Raw genomic sequence first — 27,381 nt, 5'->3', positions numbered from 1 at the left:
TTGACAACACTCCCCATACCCCTATTTATATTTGGTGACAATAATTGCTAGATTCCATACTTTACCTGGAGGTGGACACGTTCCTTGTAGAGTTGACAGCACTCCCCATACCCCTATCTATATTTGCTGACAATAATTGCTAGATTCCATACTTTACCTGGAGGTGGACGCGTTCCTTGTAATGTCCTACCCTAGAGTTGACAGCACTCCCCATACCCCTATCTATATTTGGTGACAATAATTGCTAGATTCCATACTTTACCTGGAGGTGGATGGCTTCCCTTGTAATGTCCTATCCTAGGAGTTGTACAGCACTCCCCATACCCCTTCTTTATTTGGTGTCAATATCTGCAGATTCCATACTTTACTCTCGGAGCGGGATGCGTTCACTTGTATGTCCCTACCTTGATTTGACAGAACACTCCCCAGACCCCTATCTATATTTTGGTGAAAAAAATCACTCAGATTCAATTCTTTATCCTGGAGGTGATGCGTAATGCGTTCCTTGTAATGTCTACCTAGAGTGGAAAGCACTCCCCATACCCACATCTTATCTATATTTGCTGGATGCGTTCTTTAATAATGACAGCACTGCTAATTGATTCCCATTACTTTACCTGGAGGTGGACGCGTTCCATTGTAATGTCCTACCTAGAGTGACAGCACTCCCCATTACACCTAATCTTTATATTTGTTGACCCATTGACTTTCCTGGAGGTGGATACGTTCCATTGTAATGTCCTAATTAGGAGTTGACAGAACAATCCCCATACCCCATCCTAATTGGTGACATTAAATGGATTCCATACTTTACTGAGGGTGGATAGCAATGTCGTACCTGGAGTTGACGCACTCCCCGACCACCCCTATCTATATTTAGTGACAATAATTGCTAGATTCCATACTTTACTGGAGGTGGATGCGTTCCTTGTAATGTCCTACCCTAGAGTATGACAGCACTCCCCATACCCCTATTCTATATTTGGTGACAATAATTGCTAGATTCCATACTTTTACCTGTAGGTGGATGCGTTCCTTGTAATGTTCCTATCCTAGAGTGACAGCACTCCGGGACCGCCCATACACCCCCTATCTATATTTTGGTGACAATAAATTGCCAGATTCCATACTTTACCTGGAGGTGAATTGCGTTCCTTGTAATGTCCTAGCCCTAGGATTTGACAGAACACTCCCCATACCCCTATCTATATTTGGTGACAAATGAATCACTAGCTTCCATACTTTACCTGGAGGTGGATGCGTTCCTCCATGTAATGTCCTACCCTAGAGTTGGAACTGGACACTCCCAAACCCCTATCTATATTTGGTGTACAGATAATTGTGCTGATGATTCCATACTTTAACCCTGGAGGTGACAGATGCGTTCCTTGTGGATGCGTTCCTTGTAATGTCCTACCCTAGAGTTTGACAGCACTCCCCATACCCCTATCTATATTTGTTGACAATAATGCGCTAGATTCCATACTTTACCTGGAGGTGGATGCGTTCCTTGTAATGTCCTAACCCTAGAGTTGACAGCACTCCCCATACCCCTATCTATATTTGGTGACCGCATAATTGCTAGATTCCATACTTGTACCTGGAGGTGGATCGCGTTCCTTGTAATGGTCTACCCTAGAGTTGACAGAACACTCCCCAGTACCCCTATCTATATTTGGTGACATTAATTGCTAGATTCCATACTTTACCTGGAGGTGGATGCGTTCCTTGTAATGTCCTACCCTAGAGTTGACAGCACTCCCCATACCCCTATCTATATTTGAGGTGACAATAATTGCTAGATTCCATACTTTACCTGGAGGTGGATGCGTTCCTTGTAATGTCCTACCCTAGAGTTGACAGGCATCCCCATACCCCTATCTATATTTGGTGACAATATTTGCTAGATTCCATACTTTACCCTGGAGGTGGATGCGTTCCTTGTAATGTCCTACCCTAGAGTTGGACAGCACACTCCCCATACCCCTATCTATATTTGGTGACATTAATTGCTAGATTCCATACTTTACCTGGAGGTGGATGCGTTCCTTGTAATGTTTGACAGTACCCCTATACCCCATAGAGTTGACAGCACTCCCCATACCCCCATAACCCCCTATTTATATTTGGTGACAATAATTGCTAGATTCCATACTTTACCTGGAGGTGGATGCGTTCCTTGTAATGTCTACCCTAGAGTTGACAGCACTCCCCATACCCCTATCTATATTTGGTGACAATAATTGCTAGATTCCATACTTTACCTGGAGGTGGATGCGTTCCTTGTAATGTCCTACCTAGAGTTGACAGCACTCCCCACACCCTATCTATATTTAGTGACAATAATTGCTAGATTCCATACTTTACCTGGAGGTGGATGCGTTCCTTGTAATGTCCTACCCTAGAGTTGACAGCACTCTCCATACCCCTATCTATATTTGGTGACATTAATTGCTAGATTCCATACTTTACACTGGAGGTGGATGCGTTCCTTGTAATGTCCTACCCTAGAGTTGACAGCACTCCCCATACCCCTATCTATATTTGGTGACATTAATTGCTAGATTCCATACTTTACCTGGAGGTGGATGCGTTCCTTGTAATGTCCTACCTAGAGTTGACAGCACTCCCCCCATACCCCTATCTATATTTGGTGACAATTCCAACTTTTACCTTGGACTAGCACTCCCATACCCCTATCCATAATTGCTAGATTCCATACTTTACCTGGAGGTGGATGCGGTTCCTTGTAATGTCCTACCCTAGAGTTGACAGCACTCCCCACCCCTATCTATATTTAGTGACAATAAATTGCTAGATTCCATACTTTACCTGGGAGGTGGATGCGTTCCTTGTAATGTCCTACCCTAGAGTTGACAGCACTCCCCATACCCCTATCTATATTTGGTGACAATAATTGCTAGATTCCATACTTTACCTGGAGGTGGATGCGTTCCTTGTAATGTCCTACCCTAGATGTTGACAGCACTCCCCATACCCCTATCTATATTTGGTGACAATAATTGCTAGATTCCATACTTTACCTGGAGGTGGATGCGTTCCTTGTAATGTCCTACCCTAGAGTTGACAGCACTCCCCATACCCCTATCTATATTTGGTGACAATAATTGCTAGATTCCATACTTTACCTGGAGGTGGACGTCCTTGTAAGTTCCTTCCTTGTAATGTCCTATCTATATTTTGCTGACAATAGAGTTGACAGGAGGTGGACACAGCCACCCCATACCCCTATATATTTGTGACAATAATTGCTAGATTCCATACTTTACCTGGAGGTGGATGCGTTCCTTGTAATGTCCTACCTAGAGTTGACAGACACTCCCACCCCTATCTATATTGGTGACATTAATTGCTAGATTCCATACTTTACCTGGAGGTGGATGCGTTCCTTGTAATGTCCTACCCTAGAGTTGACAGCACTATATTTGGTGCCCCATACCCCTATCCCCATACCCTACTATATTTGGTGACAATAATTGCTAGATTCCATACTTTACCTGGAGGTGGATGCGTTCCTTGTAATGTCCTACCCTAGAGTTGACAGCACTCTCCATACCCCTATCTATATTTGGTGACAATAATTGCTAGATTCCATACTTTACCTGGAGGTGGATGCGTTCCTTGTAATGTCCTACCCTAGAGTTGACAGCACTCCCCATACCCCTATCTATATTGGTGACAATAATTGCTAGATTCCATACTTTACCTGGAGGTGGATGCGTTCCTTGTAATGTCCTACCCTAGAGTTGACAGCACTCCCCATACCCCTATCTATATTTGCTGACAATAATTGCTAGATTTCCATACTTTACCTGGAGGTGGATGCGTTCCTTGTAATGTCCTACCCTAGAGTTGACAGCACTACCCCATACCCCTATCTATATTTGGTGACAATAATTGCTAGATATCCATACTTTACCTGGAGGTGGATGCACGTTCCTTGTAATGTCCTAACCCTAGAGTTGACAGCACTCCCCATACCCCTATCTATATTTGGTGACAATAATTGCTAGATTCCATACTTTACCTGGAGGTGGATGCGTTCCTTGTAATGTCCTACCCTAGAGTTGACAGCACTCCCCATACCCCTATCTATATTTGGTGACAATAATTGCTAGATTCCATACTTTACCTGGAGGTGGATGCGTTCCTTGTAATGTCCTACCCTAGAGTTGACAGCACTCCCCATACCCCTATCTATATTTGGTGACAATAATTGCTAGATTCCATACTTTACCTGGAGGTGGATGCGTTCCTTGTAATGTCCTACCCTAGAGTTGACAGCACTCCCCATACCCCTATCTATATTTGGTGACAATAATTGCTAGATTCCATACTTTACCTGGAGGTGGATGCGTTCCTTGTAATGTCCTACCCTAGAGTTGACAGCACTCCCCATACCCCTATCTATATTTGGTGACAATAATTGCTAGATTCCATACTTTACCTGGAGGTGGATGCGTTCCTTGTAATGTCCTACCCTAGAGTTGACAGCACTCCCCATACCCCTATCTATATTTGGTGACAATAATTGCTAGATTCCATACTTTACCTGGAGGTGGACACGTTCCTTGTAGAGTTGACAGCACTCCCCATACCCCTATCTATATTTGCTGACAATAATTGCTAGATTCCATACTTTACCTGGAGGTGGATGCGTTCCTTGTAATGTCCTACCCTAGAGTTGACAGCACTCCCCATACCCCTATCTATATTTGGTGACAATAATTGCTAGATTCCATACTTTACCTGGAGGTGGATGCGTTCCTTGTAATGTCCTACCCTAGAGTTGACAGCACTCCCCATACCCCTATCTATATTTGGTGACAATAATTGCTAGATTCCATACTTTACCTGGAGGTGGATGCGTTCCTTGTAATGTCCTACCCTAGAGTTGACAGCACTCCCCATACCCCTATCTATATTTGGTGACAATAATCACTAGATTCCATACTTTACCTGGAGGTGGATGCGTTCCTTGTAATGTCCTACCCAAGAGTTGACAGAACACTCCCCATCACCTATCTATATTTGGTGACAATAATTGCTAGATTCCATACTTTACCTGGAGGTGGATGCGTTCCTTGTAATGTCCTACCCTAGAGTTGACAGCACTCCCCATACCCCTATCTATATTTGGTGACAATAATTGCTAGATTCCATACTTTACCTGAGGTGGATGCGTTCCTTGTAATGTCCTACCCTAGAGTTGACAGCACTCCCCCATACCCCTATCTATATTTGGTGACAATAATTGCTAGATTCCATACTTTACCTGGAGGTGGATGCGTTCCTTGTAATGTCCTACCCTAGAGTTGACAGAACACTCCCCATACCCCTATCTATATTTGGTGACAATAATTGCTAGATTCCATACTTTACCTGGAGGTGGATGCGTTCCTTGTAATGTCCTTACAGAACACTCTAGAGTTGACTAGATTCACTTTACCTTGAGGTGGATGCCCCATACCCCTATCCTATATTTGGTGACAATAATTGCTAGATTCCATACTTTACCTGGAGGTGGACTTCCTTGTAATGTCCTACCCTAGAGTTGACAGCACTCCCCATACCCCTATCTATATTTGGTGACAATAATTGCTAGATTCCATACTTTACCTGAGGTGGATGCGTTTCCTTGTAATGTCCTACCCTAGAGTTGACAGAACACTCCCCCCTCATCTATATTTGGTGACCCTATCTTTACCTAGGTGGATGCGTTCCTTGTAATGTCCTACACTTAGAGTTGACAAACAACTCCCCATACCCCTATATATTTGGTGACAATAATTGCTAGATTCCATACTTTACCTGGAGGTGGATGCGTTCCTTGTAATGTCCTACCCTAGAGTTGACAGCACTCCCCATACCCCTATCTATATTTGGTGACAATAATTGCTAGATTCCATACTTTACCTGGAGGTGGATGCGTTCCTTGTAATGTCCTACCCTAGAGTTGACAGAACACTCCCCATACCCCTATCTATATTTGGTGACAATAATTGCTAGATTCCATACTTTACCTGGAGGTGGATCGTTTCTTGTAATGTCCTACCTAGAGTTGACAGCACTCCCCATACCCCTATCTATATTTGGTGACAATAATCACACTAGATTCCATACTTTACCTGGAGGTGGATGCGTTCCTTGTAATGTTCCTACCCCTAGAGTTGACATAACACTCCCCCCATACCCCCCATCCCCTATCTATATTTGGTGACAATAATTGCTAGATTCCATACTTTACCTGGAGATGGATCGTTCCTTGTAATGTCCTACCCTAGAGTTGACAGAACACTCCCCCACTCCTATCTATATTTGATGACAATAATTGCTAGATTCCATACTTTACCTGGAGGTGGATGCGTTCCTTGTAATGTCCTACCCTAGAGTTGACAGAACACTCCCCATACCCCTATCTATATTTGGTGACAATAATTGCTAGATTCCATACTTTACCTGGAGGTGGATGCGTTCCTTGTAATGTCCTACCCTAGAGTTGACAGAACACTCCCCATACCCCTATCTATATTTGGTGACAATAATTGCTAGATTCCATACTTTACCTGGAGGTGGATGCGTTCCTTGTAATGTCCTACCCTAGAGTTGACAGAACACTCCCCATACCCCTATCTATATTTGGTGACAATAATTGCTAGATTCCATACTTTACCTGGAGGTGGACGCCTTCCTTGTAATGTCCTACTCTAGAGTTGACAGAACACTCCCCCTCCCCTATCTATATTTGGTGACAATAATTGCTAGATTCCATACTTTACCTGGAGGTGGACGCGTTCCTTGTAATGTCCTACCCTAGAGTTGACAGAACACTCCCCATACCCCTATCTATATTTGGTGACAATAATTGCTAGATTCCATACTTTACCTGGAGGTGGACGCGTTCCTTGTAATGTCCTACCCTAGAGTTGACAGAACACTCCCCATACCCCTATCTATATTTGGTGACAATAATTGCTAGATTCCATACTTTACCTGGAGGTGGACGCGTTCCTTGTAATGTCCTACCCTAGAGTTGACAGAACACTCCCCATACCCCTATCTATATTTGGTGACAATAATTGCTAGATTCCATACTTTACCTGGAGGTGGACGCGTTCCTTGTAATGTCCTACCCTAGAGTTGACAGCACTCCCCATACCCCTATCTATATTTGGTAACAATAATTGCTAGATTTCATACTTTACCTGGAGTTGGACACGTTCCTTGTACTTGTCTAGGTTAACCTTGGACACTTTAGAAGTCACTACAGGTATAAAACTCTCGGGTGCCTTCTCCCCAGGATCGGGGTTGGATTCAGGACTACAGGTTTTAGGACGTCCTTTCTGGGATGAGGATGACTTCAATCGTTCTTCCTTTGTTTGACCACCACCAGCAGCAGCTTTCTCAATCTGTAAAATACACAACAGTGTCATGATCGTAGATTCAATGATGTCATAGATGTGTGTGATGCGGTCAAGTGATGCCCATGAATCAGCATCTAGCAATCTACACTCGAAACCAACTATATTTACTTTATCATGAGTCAACTCAATGTATTTATTGTGCATTTTATATTTATGCCATTTCATTATTATATATTGTTATCTGTGAGAGCATATATTTGTAATATTTATAACAAAAGCTAGATTAAATGAGACTCTGAGCACAATTATATAATACATAGTATGTATGATTTATATAAAAAAAATTACTAGCAACAATGCAAAAAACAATGCAATTTAAAGTATCATGATTCTGTGTTTTATATACAAGAATATTAATGTACCTGTATTTCTTGAACATATATAGCTATCCCAAATTTCTCATACCAGAATGTATATATACATGTGTATATGAGCTATTAAATTATAAATTGTTATTTGTTAGCAATTTTAACAGCTGGAGACGCCGTTCAGGCACTAATGTCTGCAAGTCTATAGTGTGGTGTACAGTATGAACCTTTTAATACCTTCATCATGAAATGGGAAGTTAGTTGGTCGACTGTTAAAAGTGGCCATTTGAAATCCTTAGGCATTATACAGAGGAGTTTGCAAGGAAGATTTTGTTGTATATTGTCATATCGCATGGCCATGTCCATCACTTTAAATCCCGCCCGTCTTTGATACATGGAGACATTTATGTTACAGATATTACTTAATTGATCATATTTGGTTATAACAAATATATACATAACTAAATCCAGTTTTCTAATGCTGATACTTACATCTTTTTTCTTGGGCTTATTAGACAGACTTTTCTTTGCTGGCGCTTTTCTGGCTGTTGACAGAAGAAATTGATTCAACATGGTGTATGGTCCAAATGACTTAAAACTGCATTTAGTGAAGTCTGAATTTCAAAGTCACAGGGGCTTTTTTGCAAAACAAATGAAAAGATAAACAAATGCAGAACTAATATCCAAGGGTAAATGATAAACAATATACAGTGAAAAAAATCCTTAACACAACCATAAAAGAAGTGAAGCAGTGAGAGTATGACAATGTTTTTTTCTTGACATAGAAACAGTGACTTTGTCTGCATATAAAAAATTATGTTCTTAAATTGTCTGTAGAAAACGACCTGAGTTTCGCTCACAAAAACAATGACATCACAATCAATACCTTCCCACAAGGGAGATAACTCTGTAATTTGAGAATACAAAATTGAAACCAATCCAGAAAGGCAATGTTTGATACTGACCAGCTTTGTCAATAGCATCTTCTTCTTCATCCACTTTGAGAGGAAGTTTCAACATCAGGGCTGTCTTGAATGCCATATCCATAAACTTGTCTACTGCTCCTTGAAGGGTAATCAGTCTGGAAACAAGTGTTAATAATAGCAATTAGGTCAAGTTTACTGGAACTATCTCATATTTATCTCAAAAAAGATGTCTTAGAGGTCATAAAAAGTCATTCACTTTGGCTTTTGGCCCAGTAAGGTTTTCATAGCAAACAAAACCTAACTGGAGTTTGAATTGAACATGGCATTCTTTAGAACACTTTTAAGTTACAAAATTGGTGCTGTGACCAGGATTCAATGTTCCAACAGGCATCTATAGCCTTTTTAAGTTCAAATTGAGGGTGCAGTATGTCTGATTCATATTATACTAAATTGTACACAATATTGTAAAGTTTCAATGTTAGTCCTAAATATCATTACTCACCCGATTTTGTGCCTCTCCCAATGCTGATTGGTGACTGGTTTCGGCCAGGAGAAGAGGAGAGAAGAACACAGCTGATCATAGCTGGTGAGACAGTCATACTTGTGACAGGCTTCCTCCCAGCATTTATCCTCATCTTCTTCATTAGTCGGGTCCAAATTCATCAGTTTACCAAGAGCCTGGTATATAAAAGTCTATATCAAAGTACTGAAACCACTTAATTACTATAACACATGCATATAAGGGATATATTTTCTTGTGTTGATATAAAATTAATGAAAATGTTTTAACTCTTTCATTTTGATCGAGGGCATAATATAATACTTAGAAAATATTATCTTTATCATTATCAAAATACTGAAAGTACTGTAACATTACATTTTCTGCAATTTACGACAGGTACCTTTAATGATACGATAACAAACCACTTACTCAGTGTTTCTTTCAATATATGTTACCATGGTTATTAAGGGCCTTATACATAGGAGATAACATATACATGTAAATATCAAAGTTATGAAAGTATTGCAAAACTCAAAAAAGCTTAACCAAATCAAAGACAAAAAATGAAGGCAGTTTTTCAGAATTTGGAGAAGTCAAAATTATTCAAAGTAGACAAGGGCACATTACTTGATCCAAGATAATAATGTTCTTTCTGCAAACCTAAAATTTTAATCAATACATAACCTACTCACCTGTTTCACTGCTACAGTAGAACAGTCTTGGCGTTGGAACTCTCCTGGTAGGGAGGTTAGAATAGTACTATACAGTGATTCCATCTCCTTAGCTTTGCCAGAATGGTAAATCATCTGAAATAAAAGTAAGATAAAAATATATTGTGTTAAATACACCACTTCCTGAAAACTTCAAAAGTGGTGTTGAAAATAAATTTAAAAAAAATCAAGTTCGTTAAACCATCACCTCACAACTTTATAAAATAATAACACTGTATCACCATTGGAAAAAAAACAGTGAATGAGTATAACAAGAAAAAACAAAAGAAAGGAAATATAATAAATAACTGAAAGGAGTGGCAAGTCGAGGCAGCGATTGAGACTCCTAGTACAGTGGACCCACGATAATCCGGACGCCGATAGTCCGGAAAAAACTCACAATCCGGACGGAAATATCTGGAACTCTTCCGTAACGTTATTTATACTCACTAGTCTGGAAATTCGTATTCTGAATCCGAAAACTCCATTTTGGGAACGGGAATGTAATATTCGTTAATGTTAACAGTCGGGCAAGGATGGCTAAAGTCGGTAAAAATGGTGTGAATGTATCCAGTATAATTTCTTATGAAATGGAAAAATCAAATCTCTCGTCAAAATCTGTCTGCGTACGAAGAAATTAATTTAAAGTATGGAAATTCTAAAACGTCCTCCCGGCTCACTATGTCCGTGGTTACATTTCCACGCAGCCTCGCTTTCAATGCTTTCAACTTTTCTTTACTCTAATGGTCAGAACTGGGAAACTAAGCAGAACTTGACCGTCATATCAATATGTGAGAACTTTTGGAAGGCCAATGAACGCATTTAGACTGGTTTTCTTTGCCCGACTATTCACTTTAATGAATTTCCGCAATAATCCGGACAATTTGTTGTCGCCACATGCCGAGAAAATCCAAGGCCAGCTACAGTCATGTGTATAATACACACTATCACTTGACACTAAGTGTGTTGTCATAACAACAGCTGCCAGGTCATAGCCATGGGCGTTTACCTGAACACCTTTCACACGGGTACATGCATTCATGAAACGGTTCATTGGTTTTCTATAGGAGATCAAACTTCAGTGTTGTAATTGAGATACGCAATATCTTTTTAGCCACATGCTTTTAAACATGAAGTTTGAGCTTGGGTACGGGTACGTATGCTTTAGATACCTTACTTGTTTTGCATGCAGAATATATCGCTATTAGTATCGGATACAATAAAAGTGAGATAATACTAACAAAATTAATAAGAATTTTAAATGTATGTGAATCTATTCAAATTCATCGTCTGTGTCATAAGTTATAATGGCTACGGCACATGCCATTTACACATGTGTGACATTGTGCAGGAAGTTAGACGTGAACGGGTGCGTGGTTGTTACACACGTCTGTAAGTCAGAAAGCAAAGACTTGTGGAAATGGTCATTAAAAACACACATTATACAAAAAAACAAGTATATGAGTTCATAAAATGTTCACAACTATTTGTTAATATAGTTTTTTTTTATGCCAAGAACATAGCTATGATATTGATCCTTGGTTAGGCAATTTGCCGTACGACAGGTCAAGAGTGGAATACGTAGCTATATGCATACATAGTACACAATTAACGATGGCTTTAGGATTCAAATTTTGAAAAAGAAATATGTTTTATTTAATATTCTTAACATAATGATATAAAAATACCTATAAAACATAACGAACGAAGTATTAATGATAATACACGTATATTACATAAAAGCCTATCTTCGATTACATGGTCAAGGGGAGTAACTCGCAAGTGAAAATTTAATTGACTATAAGAACACGGAATTCGGCAGTCTGGAAAATTTGTAATCCAGACGGTTAGGCCGGGAATGAACGTGTCTGGATTATCAAGGGTCCACTGTATTTACTAGGACATACAACCAATAAGACTTAATACCACTAGAAAGCAATAGACATGTACTCTCCAACGGACTTACCCTGGGAAAGTGCTGTTTGAATCCCTCATCAAGAAATAAACACATTATTACACTAGATGTATATACCCCTGTAAACAACTCTCTGTAGATATTGTGAGTATTTGAGATTAGTGATCGAGACTCACCCCTGGAAAGTGGTGCTGGAAGTTCTCCTCTGCAGATACATGTTCCACCAGTGGGGACATCGGAGACATTGGCGTATTTACTACGTGTAGGATGTCCTCTACGATCTCTGTGGCTATAGTCACTGCTGTCTTGTGGTTCAATTGTCTCTGTAACAGTTATTATTGTTTTGTGTGTGTAATGGCCTAATCCATCAAACCTTTTACACAATAACAATACAATTAACCACTTTTCCTGAGTTCCTCAACTCTCTGAAGTTCCTGACGTTACATTCTGATCACATTTATTTTACAAAGTTCAGGTTGATAATGACATTAACGCACCAGCCCCCAACACACAACTTTTATTAAGTAAGAATGTTGGCACCGTGAAAGAGCATTGATTACTCAATATAGAATGTAAGAAATAATGACTTACACAAAGAACTAAGAAAATGATCAGTTAAATTTCCATTCATTTTCAAAATGATGCTTTAATAGCAATTTCATCATAAGTGATCTTACCTCTACTTTCTGTAGTTCCTGACTTGACACTCGGACCACACTGGTCACACTTTTAAGGTTGACTATGATATCAGCGCCACCACACAACAGCGGGCGTGTCTTCAGTTTCCAAGACTCAGAGAAAATTCCACCTATTCTGGCTTTAAATAGGATTGGAATTTTGAGAGTCTCTCCAGGGGCCATAACACCTACCAACAAATTGTTTTTATTGATTACATGTGTGCTAAAATATCAATCTGATTAAAACACAGATCCTTATTATCACTACGTTAGATAAGAGGATCTGAGAAAATCCCATTAGGGGTCATGTCCAGGTGACCTTTGTAAATTATGGCCAATCAAAGTCCTGCTGGCAAAATTTTGACAGTGAATTTCAGGGGACGAAATAGTTTGAAAATCTGTCAGAATTATTTCCGTGTACATAGTCATCTCGCCAAAAGAGCACAACAAAGCTAATCGTACATGTATTTTGGGGCGAACTGGCGTTGTCACGTGACAGAGCAACGTGCAAAAAGTGCATTTGATCTGAATTACACGTGGTATAAAGGTCATCCGAACATGACCCTTAAACGGATTTTCTCAGATCCTCTATTGAACGGAGTGGTTATAAGGATCTGTATTTCAATCAGATTGGCTAAAATACATTACAAAAACCAAAGCAGTTTTTCATTTTTTTTTTATGTTTGATAGTTTTGTACAGTGGCAATAGCTTAAGCATTAAAACTACACTAATATCATCCCTTCCTCAACAATTAAAAACTTTTCAGATCAATGTTAATTCTCATAATGCTGGTCATCTTATGTCGCCCGGTGTTACCTTGATATCACATATTAGTTGACTTTTACTATGCCAAAGGGTAGAACAGTTAAATTAACCTTTATTTATCTTCATTGTTCATTATCAACATTAATCTTGCATTCGTTTGGAGATGTAACTTCTAAGGCCATCAATATAGATGTTCCAACATCATTGCTATTAATATCAAACAAAGTTTTCTTGTTTTGGAAATTTTGGATTTTTTTACACATTTTGAACTGAAAATACAATGCTCTTTAGAGTTTTAAAAAAATATGATTTCAGTAATTTACAACCATACCTCCTTCAGTGAGAAAGTAAAATTTCGTGTCCTGGAAGGAAGGGAGATTTTCTAGACCTTTCTTCTCATTTTTCTGCAAAAACAAATTTAAAAAAAAAAAATGAATTTTTTTCACACTTCTCACGTACTATCTATCATTGAAATGCTTCAGACTTCTTTTACCATAAAATATTTGAGGTTTAATATCTCAATCAATGGTTATAATCCAGTTTAAGAAGCTGCAATTCAAAGAGTGTCCATGGACAAAACAATTGTCATATTTTGAGGCAGCTACTAGTCCAAACTTTTATGATCAAGACACGCAAATCACAACACAGTCACCAAATACCGTATTCGACCCTATAAGTGCCCATGTCCCTATAAGCACCCCTCACCTTTTTGAGTCCTCAATTTCAATTGTACAGGCATAAATAAAGACCAAAACTACACTCAACTGTATAGATTTGCAATAATTTTGTCTTAATAGCACCTATTCATTTTTTTCAATTTTTCAAGAGCCCTGGCCACTTATTGGATCGAATACGGTATTAATATAACACTAGAAACAGACAGATAGAGAACATTATAACAATTTATTATATGACTGGTGCTTTTGCTGTATTTTGATTGGTCAATACGTTTCTCAGAAATATTCATCAACTGCGATATTAACCCCAAAATCGGCAGCAAAAAGCACGTGAGGTTACTGGACTCAGTCCAGATACCTCTCGCGAGTCCAGTAACCTGTGTCAAAAATAAATCGAGGAAAACTCCCTTGAAATGTGACGTCATAATCACTTTTGACGGCAAGTCGTACCCAAATATAGCGTAACAGGAGTTTCCCTCATTCAATGACGTCGGGATAATCTATTGCGACGTCAATATTATAGTCAGCAACATATATGGCGGAAAGCAGCAAGTTTACTGCGATCAACGGTGACAACTTTATGGAAAACGTTCAAGAATGCCAGACGGGCTGCAGTTGATACAGTATTCCAATTCTACCAGTCTAAACCGTTAGCAAGAAGCATTTGGATATTTACCATATACTACATGTAATTGCTTTTGTAAACAGAAAGTTTGCAAATATCATCTTGTTTTTTTGTAGATTTTAAAGTCTTTTTGAAGAGCCGGGTTAATATCATGTAAGTGTCATATAATAAAACAGTTATCGACCTATTTTCAGGTGGATACGGTGAGTTATCAACCCTCGAAAATGATATAACCCTCGGCCTCCGGCCTCGGGATATATCACTTACTCGGGTTGATAACTCACCGTATCCACCTGAAAATAGGTCGATAATTGTATAATAATACATTGTATCTGAAGTACAATGGACTATTCAGGCACTAGTGAAATATGAAGAATAAAATTATTACCAAATTTGACCCAATCAGCGCAAAGGACAGTTTAAAAAAAGATAACTGAAGAGGGCGCTTAATTCAACCGAATTTGGACTAGTGTTTCACACCATCATTGCACAAAGTAGACCATTAATCATCAAAAAAGAAGGAAATCAAACAGAGAAATCTTCGAGATTTTCAGAATTTCAGTGTGTATTTAATAAGTCAGTGTAAGTGACATTCAGGCCTCACAAAGGGGAGGGGGCGCTTATTGGGTCGAATACAGTATATTGTCATGATTGGTTGGAATCAGCGTCCCGTGTTGGTTGCTAACTTACCGTCCATTCATAGTGGATGAGTGTACTCCCAATGTTGACGATCTCCAGATAACTCATGATGTTTTTTCCAACCAAACCCTCAAACAACACGGAGACGATTCCTGCTAGTTGTCCAGCCTGGTCAGGGTTAGGTCCTGCCCAATTGAACACACGATTGTCCATCATGACTGCTGGTCCCTCCAACTTCTGAACCGTCGGAACCTGTATTATACTGAAGCAAAGCGATAATTAATACAATAAACAATACATAAATAAAGATAATTAGTCAAATAAAGTAAATTAATTATTAATATTATATTTACTTCTCCCTGTATAGCAACAAAGAGTTGTCAATTAGGATCTTTAAAAGGCTCTATTTTGTTGTTTTTTATTTAGTTTTATTATCAGGAAATTGTATTTTGTTGTTTTTTTATTTAGTTTTATTATCAGGAAACTGTATTTTGTTGTTTTTTATTTAGTTTTATTATCAGGAAACTGTATTTTGTTGTTTTTTATTTAGTTTTATTATCAGGAAACTGTATTTTGTTTTTTTTTTTATTTTTTTATTATCAGGAAACTGTATTTTGTTGTTTTTTTTATTTAGTTTTATTATCAGGAAACTGTATTTTGTTGTTTTTTATTTAGTTTTATTATCAGGAAACTGTATTTTGTTGTTTTTTATTTAGTTTTATTATCAGGAAACTGTATTTTGTTGTTTTTTATTTAGTTTTATTATCAGGAAACTGTAATTTGTTGTTTTTATTTGGTATTTTGTTGTTTTTATTTGTTGGTTTTTTATTAATAAAATCATGACTAGTTATAATTTTGTCTGGCACTTTGATAGGTTCCATTTTCCTTATAACTGCCTACGTATTAACCAAAAACGAAAAGCACCATGAAAGGAGATCAATTAATTGTATGAATAAACATTTCACATTATTTACACATTTTTTTAAGAGGGTCATTTTGATATTTGTTCTATGAAATACCCTATAAATATCATCACCAAGAGGTTAGAAATATTTACTAATACCTGTTCTTGTTGTTGCCTACTCTCTTCTCTTTATCAGCTGGTCCTCCATGAGTAGTCTCCCCTGAGACGCTTGGTCCATCTCCACCACACAGCCCTGATGGTTCTCTCCCCAGCTTGTTACCAGTGATGCTTAGTTCCTCTATTAACTGTACAAACACACTTGTGAGTTAGTCATGCTATTGACATGAACCGTATGAAACTTTCTTTTGTGAAGAGAAGATAACTGTCTGGATTGTTTATATAATAACAATAATGTGTTTATAAATGAGGTATTTTATACAATTCTTCAATAGTTTTTTTCTTAATTGTATCTTTATCTTGGTTTGATCAATTTAAGTAATGAATATAAATTTCTCATGCTTATATGATGCAATCACTTTCCAGCATTACAAAATTATAAAAACAAAAAAAAAAGTGAAAGAAGATTTTAAAAATTCTATCCTTAAACACAGCAACACTTGTATTTTAGAAAATCAATGATTGATGACATTAAAGTAAATTTTTGAATATAGTCATGAACATACTGGGTGGTGGGGGTTGAGGATGTGTATGACATCAGACACAACAGATTCCTGTTCCTCCAAGTAATGGGTATAGTAGGCAGGGTAGCTTCGTATCTTTCCTCCTTCAAAATAGATAAAGAGACATTAAAGGTTAATATCAAAAAGTAATGAAAATACATTGTATAGAAATCTGCCTTTGAAATAAACAGAAATACACAAAAAAATGTAATAATTATAGCATCAATAAATAACATACATATGTATACAAACCTTTTTCTTTTTTGACAATATCGGGAACATCTACAAATTGCTCAGAGGCCATGAACTTCCCTTCATCTGATTGGTTCAGTGTGGTACTGCAAAAATTCAAAAAGGAAGGTTTAGGTTTTCTTCGTTTATACACTTAATATTGATTGAAAGAAATAGTACTCCTATATTATAAAGATACTTACTGTATCCGTGTCAGATTGCCTCCCCTTGGTATATAGATATTTACTGTATCCCTGTCAGATTGTCTCCTCTTGGTGATACTTCCTGTATCCCTGTCAGATTGTCTCCCCTTGCAGTTGGTATAGATATTTACTGTATCCCTGTAAGATTGTCTCCCCTAAGATTGTCTCCCCTTGGTATATAGATACTTCCTGTATCCCTGGCAGATTGTCTCCCCTTGCAGTTGGTATAGATATTTACTGTATCCCTGTAAGATTGTCTCCCCTTGGTATACAGATATTTACTGTATCCCTGTAGGATTGTCTCCCCTTGGTATACTGATACTTACTGTATCCCTGTAAGATTGTCTCCCCTTGGTATATAGATATTTACTGTATCCCTGTCAGATTGTCTCCCCTTGGTATATAGATATTTACTGTATCCCTGTCAGATTGTCTCCCATTGGTATGTAGATATTTACTGTATCCCTATCAGATTGTCTCCCCTTGGTATACAGATACTTACTGTAAGATATATCCCTGTTAGATTGACTCCCCTTGGTTTACAGATACTTACTGTATCCCTGTCAAATCATCTCCCCTTGGTACTCTCTGCCTCCAGAATCGACTGGCTTGCCTTTCCTCTCCTAGAAAATTGTGTTCAGATGTGATTTTTTAGTAAAAATATATCACAAAAAACCTTGAAAGTTGATGTCATACCAATTAACTACAAATTAAACTATTACATCAGCTCTACCACGAACATTCCTTAAGGAAACCTTATGAACTGAAAATTCTCAGAAGAAAGCATTACAAAAGTTAATTTATTTTTGTAACTCAATATTGCAATGGAGAAGTCATGTTGTAAAAAAATAGGGAAAACTAAAAAGCATGCACTGTTTTGAAGCAATTGCCTAATCAAGTTTTTTCAACTGTAATCAGAAAAACAAATTCTTTTTTATTATTAAGTTATATCTCTTCTTACCAAAACTGGAGTACACAGTTTCTAATGCTGCGTGTACGTGTTGTCTGTTCTGTATTGGCTTTGGGTAAAAATCGGACGTGTTCATCAGGAGGTCCTCCATGGGGCGGGAAACAGCACCTGAAGCCAAGTAAACAGTTCACAACCAGGTTCAAGTGTAAAAAAAAATTACATGGCCAGAATGGAGATCAAAACAACACCCTCAGTGCACTATGTGGATGGTGCCCTACATTGTTGTTGTACACAAGATTAGAATGATGGTACTCTGGAAATAATGTCTCAATAGCTACCCTGTCAATTTTTATCTATTTCTAAGTGTACATGACACATATATAACATCACTGTTTTTAATGTGGTAATAGTCAAGTTACAAGCCAACATATAAAAAGGTATTCAGAAAACAAAAACATTGGACACAAGGTAACAGTTATTGGTGAGAAGAAGCAAAACAGATATAGAGGAGCATTATCCATCCCCCCTCCCCTCTGTCCCCAACAACTTCTCCCTCACCCCCTCCCATACACCCACCAAAAGTACATGAAATAACCACTCACCAGAGAGGTGGTGCTGAAGATGTTTACAGTTAAAGTTCATGTAATGCCACTCACCAGAGAGGTGGTGCTGAAGGTGTTTACAGATAAAGTACATGTAATGACCACTCACCAGAGAGGTGGTGCTGAAGGTGTTTACAGATAAAGTACATGTAATAACCACTTACCAGAGAGGTGGTGCTGACAGTGTTTACAGATAAAGTACATGTAATAACCACTCACCAGAGAGGTGGTGCTGAAGGTGTTTACAGATAAAGTACATGTAATGACCACTTACCAGAGAGGTGGTGCTGAAGGTGTTTACAGATAAAGTACATGTAATAACTACTCACCAGAGAGGTGGTGCTGACAGTGTTTACAGATAAAGTACATGTAATAACCACTCACAAGAGAGGTGGTGCTGAAGGTGTTTACAGGTAAAGTACATGTAATAACCACTCACCAGAGAGGTGGTGCTGAAGATGTTTACAGACAAAGTACATGTAATAACCACTCACCAGAGAGGTGGTGCTGACAGTGTTTACAGATAAAGTACATGTAATGACCACTCACCAGAGAGGTGGTGCTGAAGGCGTTTACAGATAAAGTACATGTAATGACCACACTCACCAGAGAGATGGTGCTGAAGGCGTTTACAGATAAAGTACATGTAATAACCACTCACCAGTGAGGTGGTGCTGGAGGCGTTTACAGATAAAGTACATGTAATAACCACTCACCAGAGAGGTGGTGCTGAAGGCGTTTACAGATAAAGTACATGTAATAACCACTCACCAGAGAGGTGGTGCTGAAGGCGTTTACAGATAAAGTACATGTAATGACCACTTACCAGAGAGGTGGTGCTGACAGTGTTTACAGATAAAGTACATGTAATGACCACTTACCAGAGAGGTGGTGCTGACAGTGTTTACAGATAAAGTACATGTAATAACCACTCACAAGAGAGGTGGTGCTGAAGGTGTTTACAGGTAAAGTACATGTAATAACCACTCACAAGAGAGGTGGTGCTGAAGGTGTTTACAGGTAAAGTACATGTAATAACCACTCACCAGAGAGGTGGTGCTGAAGGTGTTTACAGGTAAAGTACATGTAATAACCACTCACCAGAGAGGTGGTGCTGAAGGTGTTTACAGGTAAAGTACATGTAATAACCACTTACCAGAGAGGTGGTGCTGAAGGTGTTTACAGATAAAGTACATGTAATGACCACTTACCAGAGAGGTGGTGCTGAAGGTGTTTACAGATAAAGTACATGTAATAACCACTCACCAGAGAGGTGGTGCTGAAGGTGTTTTACAGGTAAAGTACATGTAATAACCACTCACCAGAGAGGTGGTGCTGAAGGTGTTTACAGGTAAAGTACATGTAATAACCACTCACCAGAGAGGTGGTGCTGAAGGTGTTTACAGGTAAAGTACATGTAATAACCACTCACCAGAGAGGTGGTGCTGAAGGTGTTTACAGATAAAGTACATGTAATAACCACTCACCAGAGAGGTGGTGCTGAAGGTGTTTACAGGTAAAGTACATGTAATAACCACTCACCAGAGAGGTGGTGCTGAAGGTGTTTACAGATAAAGTACATATAATAACCACTCACCAGAGAGGTGGTGCTGAAGGTGTTTACAGATAAAGTACATGTAATAACCACTCACCAGAGAGGTGGTGCTGAAGGTGTTTACAGACAAAGTACATGTAATAACCACTCACCAGAGAGGTGGTGCTGAAGGTGTTTACAGATAAAGTACATGTAATAACCACTCACCAGAGAGGTGGTGCTGAAGCTGAAGGTGTTTACAGATAAAGTACATATAATAACCACTCACCAGAGAGGTGGTGCTGAAGGTGTTTACAGATAAAGTACATGTAATAACCACTCACCAGAGAGGTGGTGCTGAAGGTGTTTACAGATAAAGTACATGTAATAACCACTCACCAGAGAGGTGGTGCTGAAGGTGTTTACAGATAAAGTACATGTAATAACCACTCACCAGAGAGGTGGTGCTGAAGGTGTTTACAGATAAAGTACATGTAATAACCACTCACCAGAGAGGTGGTGCTGAAGGTGTTTACAGATAAAGTACATGTAATAACCACTCACCAGAGAGGTGGTGCTGAAGGTGTTTACAGATAAAGTACATGTAATAACCACTCACCAGAGAGGTGGTGCTGAAGGTGTTTACAGATAAAGTACATGTAATAACCACTCACCAGAGAGGTGGTGCTGAAGGTGTTTACAGATAAAGTACATGTAATAACCACTCACCAGAGAGGTGGTGCTGAAGGTGTTTACAGATAAAGTACATGTAATAACCACTCACCAGAGAGGTGGTGCTGAAGGTGTTTACAGATAAAGTACATGAAATAACCACTCACCAGAGAGGTGGTGCTGAAGGTGTTTACAGGTAAAGTACATGTAATGAACCACTCACCAGAGAGGTGGTGCTGAAGGGTTTACAGATAAAGTACATGTAATGACCACTCACCAGAGAGGTGGTGCTGAAGTGTGTTTACAGATAAAGTACATGTAATAACCACTCACCAGAGAGGTGGTGCTGAAGGTGTTTACAGATAAAGTACATGTAATAACCACTCACCAGAGAGGTGGTGCTGAAGGTGTTTACAGATAAAGTACATGTAAGATAAAAAGTACATGTAATAACCACTCACCAGAGAGGTGGTGCTGAAGGTGTTTACAGATAAAGTACATGTAATAACCACTCACCAGAGAGGTGGTGCTGAAGGTGTTTACAGATAAAGTACATGTAATAAACCACTCACCAGAGAGGTGGTGCTGAAGGTGTTTACAGATAAAGTACATGTAATAACCACTCACCAGAGAGGTGGTGCTGAAGGTGTTTACAGATAAAGTACATGTAATGACCACTCACCAGAGAGGTGGTGCTGAAGGTGTTTACAGATAAAGTACATGTAATAACCACTCACCAGAGAGGTGGTGCTGAAGGTGTTTACAGATAAAGTACATGTAATAACCACTCACCAGAGAGGTGGTGCTGAAGTGTTTACAGATAAAGTACATGTAATAACCACTCACCAGAGAGGTGGTGCTGAAGGTGTTTACAGATAAAGTACATGTAATAACCACTCACCAGAGAGGTGGTGCTGAAGGTGTTTACAGATAAAGTACATGTAATAACCACTCACCAGAGAGGTGGTGCTGAAGGTGTTTACAGATAAAGTACATGTAATAACCACTCACCAGAGAGGTGGTGCTGAAGGTGTTTACAGATAAAGTACATGTAATAACCACTCACCAGAGAGGTGGTGCTGAAGGTGTTTACAGATAAAGTACATGTAATAACCACTCACCAGAGAGGTGGTGCTGAAGGTGTTTACAGATAAAGTACATGTAATAACCACTCACCAGAGAGGTGGTGCTGAAGGCGTTTACAGATAAAGTACATGTAATAACCACTCACCAGAGAGGTGGTGCTGAAGGCGTTTACAGATAAAGTAATGTACGATAATAACCACTCACCAGAGAGGTGGTGCTGAAGGTGTTTACAGATAAAGTACATGTAATAACCACTCACCAGAGAGGTGGTGCTGAAGGTGTTTACAGATAAAGTACATGTAATAACCACTCACCAGAGAGGTGGTGCTGAAGGTGTTTACAGATAAAGTACATGTAATGACCACTCACCAGAGAGGTGGTGCTGACAGTGTTTACAGATAAAGTACATGTAATAACCACTCACCAGAGAGGTGGTGCTGAAGGTGTTTACAGGTAAAGTACATGTAATAACCACTCACCAGAGAGGTGGTGCTGAAGGTGTTTACAGATAAAGTACATGTAATAACCACTCACCAGAGAGGTGGTGCTGAAGGTGTTTACAGATAAAGTACATGTAATAACCACTCACCAGAGAGGTGGTGCTGAAGGTGTTTACAGATAAAGTACATGTAATGACCACTCACCAGAGAGGTGGTGCTGAAGGTGTTTACAGATAAAGTACATGTAATAACCACTCACCAGAGAGGTGGTGCTGAAGGGTGTTTACAGATAAAGTACATGTAATAACCACTCACCAGAGAGGTGGTGCTGAAGGTGTTTAAAAGATAAAGTACATGTAATAACCACTCACCAGAGAGATGGTGCTGAAGGTGTTTACAGATAAAGTACATGTAATAACCACTCACCAGAGAGGTGGTGCTGACAGTGTTTACAGATAAAGTACATGTAATGACCACTTACCAGAGAGGTGGTGCTGACAGTGTTTACAGATAAAGTACATGTAATAACCACTCACCAGAGAGGTGGTGCTGAAGGTGTTTACAGATAAAGTACATGTAATAACCACTCACCAGAGAGGTGGTGCTGAAGGTGTTTACAGATAAAGTACATGTAATAACCACTCACCAGAGAGGTGGTGCTGAAGGTGTTTACAGATAAAGTACATGTAATAACCACTCACCAGAGAGGTGGTGCTGAAGGTGTTTACAGATAAAGTACATGTAATGACCACTCACCAGAGAGGTGGTGCTGAAGGTGTTTACAGATAAAGTACATGTAATAACCACTCACCAGAGAGGTGGTGCTGAAGGTGTTTACAGATAAAGTACATGTAATAACCACTCACCAGAGAGGTGGTGCTGAAGGTGTTTACAGATAAAGTACATGTAATAACCACTCACCAGAGAGGTGGTGCTGAAGGTGTTTACAGATAAAGTACATGTAATGACCACTCACCTGAGAGGTGGTGCTGAAGGTGTTTACAGATAAAGTACATGTAATGACCACTCACCAGAGAGGTGGTGCTGAAGGTGTTTACAGATAAAGTACATGTAATGACCACTCACCAGAGAGGTGGTGCTGAAGGTGTTTACAGATAAAGTACATGTAATGACCACTCACCAGAGAGGTGGTGCTGAAGGTGTTTACAGATAAAGTACATGTAATGACCACTCACCAGAGAGGTGGTGCTGAAGGTGTTTAAGATAAAGTACATTAATAACCACTCACCAGAGAGGTGGTGCTGAAGGTTTTACAGTAAAACATGTAATAACCACTCACCAGAGAGGTGGTGCTGAAGGTGTTTACAGATAAGGTACATGTAATAACCACTCACCAGAGAGGTGGTGCTGAAGGTGTTTACAGATAAAGTACATGTAATAACCACTCACCAGAGAGGTGGTGCTGAAGGCGTTTCCAGTCCTTTAGATGGTATCTCCATGTCTTTAGTGGGCTACAAAAGTCATCCACAAGGGGCTTTCTCGTCTTTTTCTTGCATTCTTTTTCTGTGAACAAATGCTGGAAACAGCAAACAAGAAGAGGTATAATTATGTGGATCAAAGACAAATAACGGGTAACTATAAATTTTTCAATTCATGATTTTTGTATAAATCATTATTGCATAAATTTCATTATAATCTGCTAATTATTGACAATAATACATAATCATATTTGTTTTAAAAACATGAAATTTATATTCAAGAAATCTTAAAGATTGTTAATGTTATTAGATATGAAAACGACCATAAGTGGAATAAATTATTTAGCAGTAGTTCTAACAACAGATCATAACTCTAACAACAGATCATAGTCCTAACAACAGATCATAGTCCTAACAACAGATCATAGTCCTAACAACAGATCATAGTCCTAACAACAGATCATAGTCCTAACAACAGATCATAGTCCTAACAACAGATCATAGTTCTAACAACAGATCATAGTCCTAACAACAGATCATAGTCCTAACAACAGATCATAGTCCTAACAACAGATCATAGTCCTAACAACAGATCATAGTCCTAACAACAGATCATAAACACTAACAACAGATCATAGTCACCTTACATTGGTTTCCTAACAACAGATCATAGTCCTAACAACAGATCATAGTCCTAACAACAGATATAAACACCTTAATTGGTTTTATTGTTAAATCTTAACCCACCTGAAACTGTCCTTTCTGTAGCACCATAGTTTTGAAATCTTAACCCACCTGAAACTGTCCTTTCTGTAGTACCATAGTTTTGAAATCTTAACCCACCTGAAACTGTCCTTTCTGTAGTACCATAGTTTTGAAATCTTAACCCACCTGAAACTGTCCTTTCTGTAGTACCATAGTTTTGAAATCTTAACCCACCTGAAACTGTCCTTTCTGTATTACCATAGTTTTGAAACTTAACCCACCTGAAACTGTCCTTTCTGTAGTACCATAGTTTTGAAATCTTAACCCACCTGAAACTGTCCTTTCTGTAGAACCATAGTTTTGAAATCTTAACCCACCTGAAACTGTCCTTTCTGTAGTACCATAGTTTTTGAAAGCTTAATCCCACCTGAAACTGTCCTTTCTGTAGTACCATAGTTTTGAAATCTTAACCCACCTGAAACTGTCCTTTCTGTAGTAACCATAGTTTTGAAATCTTAACCCACCTGAAACTGTCCTTTCTGTAGTACCATAGTTTTGAAATCTTAACCCACCTGAAACGCCTTGTCCTTTCTGTAGTAACCCTAGTTGTTTTGAAATCTTAACCCACCTGAAACTGTCCTTTCTGTAGTACCATAGTTTTGAAATCTTAACCCACCTGAAACTGTCCTTTCTGTAGCACCATAGTTTTGAAATCTTAACCCACCTGAAACTGTCCTTTCTGTAGTGCCATAGTTTTGAAATCTTAAGTTACCTGAAACTGTCCTTTCTGTAGTGCCATAGTTTTGAAATCTTCCAGTCCTCCTAGAATACTGTGAGAGATGAACATCCCCTTGTCATCAAACCTTGGGCCAGCATAGCCTGATGGAATTATGTAGTTGATTAACGAAGACTTAATTCTATTGTACAGTTAGGCTCTATCCTCGTCAACTCATTGAACATTTATGCACGGATTATGATTAATTTGTAATTACTAATTAGTAAATATATGATTGGTTTAATATGATGGTCAATTACAGAAGATCACATCAAATCATCAGAGTTTTGTTTTATCAACACATAAATATAAAAAAATATAATACATTGTGTAGATATAATATCATTAATATGTGTACTTACTTATATCCCGACTGTAATGAATTTCAGCAGAAGGAGAGGCAGGTTTGAGAACCATGTATGTTTTCCTGAAACACAAAGTATTGTTGAATCTATGATGAAGGGGAACAACTCTTATAACTCAGTAAGTGATGACTATAAAACACAAAGGAATGTTACAACATACAGTTACAAATAGGTTTTGACCTTTTGGAAGAGACAATACCAAAGAAGATGCAATTATTTCATGAAAGGTTATATGTTTTAATAAGATTGAAATGTTAATTAGTCACATTTAAGGCAATTAAGATTCAAACTTTTTAATTGATGCAATATTTTATCTCCCTTTTTTAGCATTTGTCATTAATTTTTTAAACAAAATCATAAAAAATGTTGATTTGTGAGCATCAATATAACCATTATATATTTGCATATTACAGAGCTATCTGCCCTTTTGAGTAGGTATTGATTGTAATATTATGTGTTTGCGAGCGTAAGTTAACCTCATACTTTTCTCAAAAACAATGTGAATTACACCCACAAAAAAATGAGGTCACAATCGATATACAGTGGAACTTGGTTGATCAATACGAACTCGGATAATTCGACGACCCGGCTTAATAATATGAAGTACTTTGCTGGTCCCAGCCGAATTCCCTCTTTATCTTTGTTTAAAGAACTCGGATAATTCAAATTAGGAAAACTCGAAGAACTCGGATAATAGAAGTAAATTTTGGGTCCGAATTACAAAAATCATACATAAAATGTTCTTATAACTCGAAATGAGATGTTTTGGACAACACGTTCGCCGAAAATGCCCATAAATCTGATGTAGAACAGCATTTCAAAATATATATCTCGTTTTATTGTTATAATTTTGCAACTACAATCGGCGATTTTGACATCTCTCTTGTTCACAACATTTTACAACATGGAACCGGTCTATATATACCAAGAAATGAGATCGTCATTAGATATGAGAACTCGCTTAATTCGAACACCCGGATAACTCGAAGTTTTATCTCGGTCCCTTTGAGTTTTTATTAACCGAGTTCCACTGTACCTACCTGCAAGGGAACTTATACTTGAACTAACTCTGTAATATGCCAAGACGAAATAGTCTTGAGTTATGTTTTACCAAAGTCTGGATAACCAAATCCTGCTGTTAGGTGAATTTCTGTTTATACTTACCCAGGAATTTCCTGTTTTAATTTACGAACTACAATATCTTTCTCTGGGGCATGCGCAAAACAGCTGGCGATGCTTTTCTGTGATGCTTGGAGATTGTGAAGCCTCAGCTTCAGGGGAAGAAAAAGGATTGAGTCATTAAACATGTGAAGTCGTGCAGGCCTACCAACATATGTCATCACAATCCAGACCATCGAAATCGGACCATCAAAATTGGACCATCTCATCGAAATCGAACCATTGAAATCGGAATAAAGATGGGATAAACATTTAACCAATACCCAGGGTGTTTAGAAAATTTAAGCAAATAAGGGATGCATAATAGAAACAAATTTGGACAAGCCTTTCATATAATCATAGAAAATGTATTGTAAGGTGAATGGTGACAGAAACATAAATGTATACATGCTGTACATTAAAATCATGAATATTAATTATGTACCAATTATGCAAGCAAAAAAAAATTTGAGCAGAAAATTACTAC

General features: G+C 38.4%; 1 protein-coding gene across 1 annotated transcript in view; it reads right to left on the bottom strand.

The window, feature by feature from the left end:
* The window catches only part of LOC138305937 (MYCBP-associated protein-like), a 37,956-nt gene that overhangs the window by 8,465 nt on the left and 2,110 nt on the right, over nucleotides 1-27,381 (bottom strand). The window contains exons 3-20 of the mRNA XM_069246236.1: nucleotides 26,901-27,007; nucleotides 25,734-25,798; nucleotides 25,369-25,475; nucleotides 23,863-23,989; nucleotides 18,170-18,286; nucleotides 17,762-17,831; nucleotides 17,027-17,112; nucleotides 16,778-16,878; nucleotides 16,254-16,399; nucleotides 15,242-15,452; nucleotides 13,581-13,653; nucleotides 12,484-12,671; nucleotides 11,983-12,129; nucleotides 9,874-9,987; nucleotides 9,182-9,357; nucleotides 8,719-8,834; nucleotides 8,246-8,298; nucleotides 7,227-7,430 (exon numbers count right to left, since the gene is read on the bottom strand). Coding sequence (XP_069102337.1) covers nucleotides 7,227-7,430; nucleotides 8,246-8,298; nucleotides 8,719-8,834; nucleotides 9,182-9,357; nucleotides 9,874-9,987; nucleotides 11,983-12,129; nucleotides 12,484-12,671; nucleotides 13,581-13,653; nucleotides 15,242-15,452; nucleotides 16,254-16,399; nucleotides 16,778-16,878; nucleotides 17,027-17,112; nucleotides 17,762-17,831; nucleotides 18,170-18,286; nucleotides 23,863-23,989; nucleotides 25,369-25,475; nucleotides 25,734-25,798; nucleotides 26,901-27,007 — 2,208 coding nt within the window. The remainder of the gene's footprint in view (nucleotides 1-7,226; nucleotides 7,431-8,245; nucleotides 8,299-8,718; nucleotides 8,835-9,181; nucleotides 9,358-9,873; nucleotides 9,988-11,982; nucleotides 12,130-12,483; nucleotides 12,672-13,580; nucleotides 13,654-15,241; nucleotides 15,453-16,253; nucleotides 16,400-16,777; nucleotides 16,879-17,026; nucleotides 17,113-17,761; nucleotides 17,832-18,169; nucleotides 18,287-23,862; nucleotides 23,990-25,368; nucleotides 25,476-25,733; nucleotides 25,799-26,900; nucleotides 27,008-27,381) is intronic.

Source organism: Argopecten irradians, chromosome 13 (assembly GCF_041381155.1).
Source record: "Argopecten irradians isolate NY chromosome 13, Ai_NY, whole genome shotgun sequence".
In the NCBI taxonomy this organism is placed as follows: domain Eukaryota; kingdom Metazoa; phylum Mollusca; class Bivalvia; order Pectinida; family Pectinidae; genus Argopecten; species Argopecten irradians.
This window is presented reverse-complemented; position numbering and strand designations above follow the sequence as displayed.